At 38.0% G+C, this 7,604-nt stretch overlaps 1 protein-coding gene across 1 annotated transcript in view; it reads right to left on the bottom strand.

The window, feature by feature from the left end:
- LOC101580117 (retinal dehydrogenase 1-like) overlaps positions 1 to 7,604 on the bottom strand; it is a 65,060-nt gene that overhangs the window by 17,168 nt on the left and 40,288 nt on the right. The window contains exons 4-6 of the mRNA XM_012516207.2: positions 6,718 to 6,831; positions 2,214 to 2,316; positions 504 to 688 (exon numbers count right to left, since the gene is read on the bottom strand). Of these exons, the coding sequence (XP_012371661.1) occupies positions 504 to 688; positions 2,214 to 2,316; positions 6,718 to 6,831 (402 nt within the window). The remainder of the gene's footprint in view (positions 1 to 503; positions 689 to 2,213; positions 2,317 to 6,717; positions 6,832 to 7,604) is intronic.

Here is a 7,604-nt window from a genome sequence, read left to right as displayed (position 1 = left end):
TACATTCTCTTAATGAATAGAGTGATTTGTTCTAATGGTGTTTTTAAATAGGATATCATGTCCGCATCTTGTACAGCAATTAACCACTAGGAAGAATATATGCAGTGTGTTAATTATTGAAAGTGTCCTACCAGTTTGATTTGAAACTGTCTCATTGCTATTTGTTTCTCAATAAAATTATGAAAAAAGAAAGAAAGAAAGAAGAAGCTGCTGCACTGCTATGGAGTTAGTTCAGAAAAATAAATGCTTGCCTGTCGGGTTTGCCTGCAGGCACAAGTTCCTGAGTTCTATCCTGAAACAAAAGAAAAAAGAAAGAAAGAAAGAAAGAAAGAAAGAAAGAAAGAAAGAAAGAAAGAAAGAAAGAAAGAAAGAAAAAAAGAAAGAAAGAAAGAAAGAAAGAAGAAAGAAAAAACTTGAAAAAATGTGAAATGAGTTTTTTTAGTGAAAAAAAGGGTACCTGATTCTTGTTACCTGACATGCTATTCTTTCCATTGTGTTCTCACCTGAGGGCCATGATTTGTGCCTGGGCTCATAGGATTTCCAGGAGTATATTTCTTTGCCCGCTCTACACTCCTCCGCACAAATTCATCATAAATTGATTCTTCTACAAAAAGCCTGGACGCAGCTATACAACATTGCCCCTGGTGGAAGAACAGGCCCATGTGTGCCAATTCTACAGCACTGTCCACTGCAAAAAATCACATTAAAAGGAAATATTATCTAAAGAGCATGAAATTTATATATAGTTCTCAGAGGCAATATAGGGATGTAGAAAATGCTGAGGTTCTGCATAACTTGTGGATTAAAATTCACATGATAAATTAATCTGGTGATCTTTTTTTTGCTATGAAAACAATGATAATAAATAGTACCATCTGGACAGATGATATTTACTGATATAATATAATGTGGATATAACTAAGAATGTTGATTTCATCTCAAGATAAAATACCATTGCAAATATTTTGAGTTAATATCTCCATTTATAAATAGATTCTTATGTATATTTCTTTTCAATGTTAGCTTGAAACTAAATAAAGAAAAACTAAAGAGTCCATTGCCTTCATTTCGAATCACTCTTAAACATATTGATCAATAATATATATTTGTCTTTCTGAAAAAATCACTACTGGAGTAATAATAACAATAAAAAGAAATCCAATCAAAATCCACTGATAGAATTACTTACCTTAAAATCTTGTCTAGAAAAACATTTTTCAAATCTGTCGAAAAGTGTATCCGTTATTTCATACATACTTGTCCCTATCTATCTATGTAGCACCTGAGGTCTAGGTTCTTTTGCTAGTAGATCTTTAACAAGAAGAATCGTTTGTTTTTACAACTCAATTTTCTAAATGTTGAAGATTCAATTTGCCATTAAAAGAGTAGGTGTGAATTTGTGACCTGTGCATAAAATTTAGTTTTATCAGAAGCAGTTGACTGACAGGCTTGAAATATTTGGAATATTGTCATTTTTGTACAATGTTTCATAAAGTGATGCACAGTAAAACTTCTGTTAAGTTCATAAAGCAATGAAAGCCATGAGCCATTTGTTCCCACCAATAATGCAAAAGTTAAAGGCAGAATTAGAAGAATGACCACCTACTCTTGCTAATTAACTCTTCCTTAGGATTAATTAGGGGTTCTATTTCATAATATAACCAGAATTAGGACATTATATAGTGAGGTCATGTCATAATTGCCTACTTAATATATGTAAACTCAGTTATCCTTGATAGGAGCAAAAAGAAACAGTCTAACCAGATTTAATTCTCTTCTATTTCAATTAATGAGTGTTTGACCCAGAGTAAAGGAGATGCCAAATGCCAAATTGTTGTCTCCTCAGTTGTTTTTGGTCTAACATACGTGATGTATCTTACTATGCTTAGCATCATGCCATTTTGTGAACATTTGTAATTATTAAAATAATGTGGGTCCTGCAGGACTCATGCATGCAAAATATTTACCTATTCAAGGTTCATCGGAAGAAAAAGCAATCTACTTCAAGCCAAGAAGAAAGTGTGTCTATGGTTAATTTTTGTGTGTGTTCAATTTTTAGGACAATTGTAAAATATTTTGAGAGTGATTCTGGACTCAGATGAGTTCCTTTCATTTTGAAGAAAATGTGTTTGTGCAGTTCAAGCTCCCTGTCTGGCACTGTCAGACACCAGAAAGGATGCGGGAGTGGGCTGCGCAGAGGCGGCTGTACTCACGGTCGGCATCTGCAAACACGATGCAGGGGCTCTTCCCTCCCAGCTCCAGGGTGACCCTCTTCAGGTTGCTGTTCCCAGCGGCTGCTTTGATTATTTTGCCAACCTGAAATGCAGTGTTGCCAAGGGGAAGCCTTACTATGTGCTCATGAGGCAGGTTTAACATTCTACATTTGATGAGGTTTGTGGCCTTATTAAATTTTATTTGAAAGAAACACTGACTCATTTTTTCCATAAACAGCACCTTGAGATTCTAAAAGGTCCTCCACATGAGTCTGTAGACACAAACACAAATCAGAAAAATGTTCACGGGCAACACAGCAGAGACATAGAACATGATAGTGGTCTTGATGTATGTGATCAGGTATGATTTCCTTTCCATTTTCACTGGAACTTCACCTCGAGATGGAGCAGGGCACTGTAATGCCCCTTAAGTTTCTCATGTGCCTCTTCCAGCATTTGTAGAGCTCTATCCAGCCAATGGCATATTCTCCACATTTTGAACCCCATCTTTCCTCTTTTCGTGTACTCATCCCCAATGTGATCTCATCTAGTCATGCATTTAGTGAGGTTCAGCTCAGATTTTGGCTCTTCCTAGAACTGAACTCATGACCTTATACTTGCCAGGCAGGCACTGTGCCACTGAGCTATAGGCCTGCCCCTAGAATCCTTCCTTTATGACTCTGGATAGACATAATCTGTTCCTTTTTTGGTCTCCCAGTGAACTATGTGAAGAAGTTTTCAGAGTTTGCTTCATATTGTATTAGTTGTATGCATATACATTTGCATAAATTTGCTAAGGAGATTGTTCATGCCTTTGTGGCCAGGGTAAAGTCCTATCACTGCATTTCTTTCCCCAGCAGTTTATCATGGTAGTCTCATTTAACTATTCTCTTAATGATTCTCTCTCTCCCCCACCTCTCTCTCTCTTTCCCGCCCCTCTTCCCTCTCTCCTTTCTTTTCATCCCTCATACTTCCTGCTTTGCTTCACTACACATGCCCTTGGAGAGTGATGTTAGAAGAAAGAAATTATATTGGTGCATTGGTGCTCTACCATACTACTTCACATAGCTTGAGATTGGTGTTCTGTTTTCTTCTGGAATGCCACTTATCTCTTCTCAGACAAAGACAGTTGGTTTTACTTGCTTTTTCTTCTTTATAGATCATGCCCCATCCAGATTATTTGCTATAGGTGCTTTGCTTTTTTAAGTATAAAACCTTATTTATTTATTTATATATATTTATTTTACTGACATCTTGATTCTCTAAAATGATCTTTACCTTTTTCTTTTATATGATATCATTTTGCTTCTTTTACTACTTGGATTTCATTTCCAAATCCTTGTGTCAGATTTTAATAAAAAGTTCCCCTTTTATAATATACAAAAACAAACCCCAAGATGCTCTGAGACAGCAGTTGAGACTTTGCATGGTGGCATGGTAGCATGCGCCTGTAGTCCCAGCTCTTCCGAGGCTGTAAACAGGTGGATCACTATGAGTCAGATCTATTAGTGAGACCCTGAACACCCTATAGACTCTTCCATATATATATAGCCAGACAAATAGCACAGCAGATTAAAACACATGTTTAGGTCTGGGTGTTTGATTCCCGGGCCTTTCCCGCTGGCCCTGCCCCCGGGGCACTCTGAGATGGCAATTGAGACTGGCGTGGTGGCACACACCTGTAATCCCAGCACTTAGGAGGATGTAAACAGGAAGATCATTAAGAGTTTGATCTATGCAGTGAGACACAGTAGACTCTGTGGACCTTGTCCTAAAGACACATGCACAAAAAGAATAAAATAAAACTAAAAAATGAAAATGATAAAATAAAGTATACATTAACATTTTATGTGTTAGTGAACTTGTGCTTTGCTTTATAGAACTGACCATTAATCTGCTAAAATAGTTTCAGGGGGCTGAAAAACAAGATTAATAAAATTAAACTAAAGGAAGAATAAAGTTAAACCTCTAAAAGAAGATTAATAAAGTTAAACTAAAATAAACCTGTATTAGGTAACTCTGAAATTTCTCTTACAGTTTATTTTTCTTTCACAACCTATTTCACATGACCATTTGGAACCTAAAGTTTCTTTCTTTTTTTCTTTCATTTATGTACTTAGCACAGGGTCTCACTGTGCAGCTCAGACTCGCAGTGATCCTCCCGATTGAAGCCTACCTAAAGCTGGGATTATAGCCCTAGACTTCGTGGCCAGCTCAGGATGCCCTGGGGGTGGGACTGGCACAGCATGCAGAACCAGGGATCGAAACCTGGTCCCTGGGCTTGACAAAGCAGGCACTTAGTCCGCTAAGCCATCTAGCCAGTCCCATACCTGAACTTTCATTTAAGGTGATTAAGAAGATTTTCCTTGACTCGTAAAGCACAATTGCAAGTTTAAAGAGAATATTTAACATTTATGAGAAACACAACCAGGAGGGGTAGCACCACAATGTGACTACCACAGTTTCCTACCTTTGGAGTTAAAGGTCTCTTTTCTATGTGTAAGGGTTCAGAAATGCTTAGGAGCTTGGGGTTGAGCAGGTCTATCAGGTAGTAATGCTGGAGGCAGGGGGCAGGGGACGGGGCAGGCGGGGCAGGCAGGGCAGGCGGGGCAGCAGACAGACTGCCTGCCCTGTCAGGAGACAGTTGGGAGTGACCCGGAAGTGTACCTGGGTTTCCACTCGGGAAAGCTTACAAGCCCAGGCTGGGGAGCACATGCTTTCCTTCCGGTACCTTCCCTGCTATAATTTCAGTCATTTTAAGAGTTATGGCCACATCTTGTGCATTCTCAGCTTTGCACAGAAAATCCTGAAGGCTGCTTGGCCTTCCCATCTCTTAGGGATTGGAAGAATGTAAGTTTTTCTACCCTTTACCTCTATGAAACACACAGAAAAATGTGTATTTATCTCACTTTAGAAAATACAATACAATACAATTTAACATCCCATTCCAGGTTTTTATGCAAACAAAATTTAAAACTACATTAGCGTGGCTTGCTAGAGTTATAAAATAATCAAAATACCTTCATTTCACCCTAGGCTTCTTGGTACCCAATATTTTGCTGGGCTGAGCCCCACTGAGGGAAGAAGAATTGTCTCCAGACACATATAAAGTGTATATAGTTACTGGGCATGAATAACAAAACCGTTTCTGTTTACATTTTCTGTTATGACATAAAAGGGCTACCGATTTGTTCATTATAGTTTGGACAGCCTTATAAAGTGTTCTTTTTACTTCTCAGTCATCAGGCCTTAACATGTAAGCATTCCTCCAATTCCAGAGAAAGTTCTAATAGTCATCTGGAGATCAGTATTGTTTCTCATGAATCCTTTACAGCACTTTATACATATTTTACCACCTATTACAAGTCTTGCTTGTACTTATGTCAGCAGCTTTATAAGAGGAAATCTCACTCTATCTTTATCCTTTAGGCTGTATACCAGCAAGAAACATACATTACTTGTGTTGAACATCTAACATAGTCATAACCGAAGAGAAGAACTCAAGACCTTTTTTTGGCTTGACATAGTATGATTTCTTCCATTTGTTTTGCTTATAGAAAAACCATTCAATCTCCCCATATCTACCTTTCACACTGCTTTTCTCTGACATGCTCAAGGAAATAATATTACTATTTTAAATTTTTTTCCAGGCCAAAGTCAGCATCAAACACTGGGTAAGACCATTGGTAACATCAAGGGAAATTAAGCTTCTGGCTCCCTTGCAGAAGGCATGGGGAAGAAAGTCAAAACTAAGGAACTCAGAGTGAGGTGCTACTGCTCCTTAATTTTTATTTTTGTTCTTTCTTTCTTTCTTTTTTTTTTTTTTTTGTATTTTACGGAAGGGTTTACAAGGTATTCAGGGTCTCACTACTAGATCGGACTCATAATGATTGCCTGTTTACAGCCTCCCAAGAGCTGGGATTATAGACATGCACCACCATGCATAGTCTCACCTGCCATCTCAGTGTGCCAGGGCAGGGCCAGGGGGAGGGGGATAGCAGGGCAGGCTCAGGGATTGAACTCCCGGCCCCAGCACCTGTTTGCAGGCGATCCTTAATTTTCATAATCTACAGGGTACAACTGTATTCATTCACACAAATCACATGACCTAATTTACATTTTCTGCTATAAACTCTAGAAATAATAAGAAACAGCATCTCTATTACTTATAAGAGAAGGTAAAGAATACACTTATAATAGCTCTGTTCTGTGAGGTTTGTAATCAATATCTTATTTCATCTAAACTACAACTGCTTGTGCTGTATAAACAAATTGGAAGCTAGAATAAGGGACATCTCATTAAAGTGAACTTCAGTTTTAAGGAAGTGTTGGCTTTAAAATTGTTACAAAAATATCCTCAGACTAAGTATAGAGTCCTGGAGTTCAAACTGTATTAAGTGTTTCACACAAAAATTGATAAATGTTTACAGACCCCTCCAAAAAATATCCTCAGAGTTATTAGACGTGCCCTTTATTACTGGCCCGCCTGAGTGAGTAGCATTACCTCTGTCGATCCTGTGAAGGCCACCTTGTCAATATCCATGTGGGAGGAGATGGCTGCCCCTGCGGTGGGCCCATAGCCAGGGACAATATTCACCACTCCAGGGGGAAAACCTGCCTGGAAGGATGAAAAGCACAACTATTGTAACAGAACTTGGAATAATGGAAGAAAGAAGGGCATGGGATGGAGGCTGCTTCCTCAGGTTAACCATGTGAGCTCTACCATGAGCTGTTCAGTGAAGCAGCTTTGTTTATTATTATTATTATTTCATTTCTTAACCCATATAAAAATAACCCAATGTTGACAACACTTAGCTATGCTTTCTTCCCAGCTTAAGTTCATAGTTTAATGGCTCATTGCTCTAATGAGGGCCATCTCACATTTCTCTACAGTAACTCAAGAAGATAGCATATCTCTACATGTTTGGTAAAATGTTTACACAGAAAGAATTATATTCATTATCCTGTTGCCCAAAAATGAAAAACTGAACAACTTCACAGTTTCAGTTTTCTAGCTGTTGCTTGCTTAAGGCTGAGGAGCTAAGTTACAAAGCCCCAGTGACATAGTTAGTCAGTAAAATGTTAGGCAAACAAAGATGTCCTGGGAGTTATAAGTTCACCTACTGCTGTCAATTCCTGTACAAGCCAATGATGAGGCTGTTAAAATGACATGTTATGTACATCGCATTGATTCATTTTCACATATTTTGCCTATATTTAAATTGTCATGAAGAATATTTTTAAAGGTATGAGTGTAGATTTCCTGTATTACAAGTTTCTAGGAACGAACAATTGCTTAAGTTTTGGTATGACCTGAAGAACAAAGGGTAATGAGTGATTTAAAAAATACATATAGACACAATTAGAATAGTTTGTGAAAACAAACTTTTG

The sequence above is a fragment of the Octodon degus genome, unplaced genomic scaffold, assembly GCF_000260255.1.
Source record: "Octodon degus isolate 3935 unplaced genomic scaffold, OctDeg1.0 scaffold00095, whole genome shotgun sequence".
Lineage (NCBI taxonomy): Eukaryota > Metazoa > Chordata > Mammalia > Rodentia > Octodontidae > Octodon > Octodon degus.
Note: the sequence above shows the minus strand (reverse complement) of the source record. Positions and strands in the feature narration are given on the sequence as shown.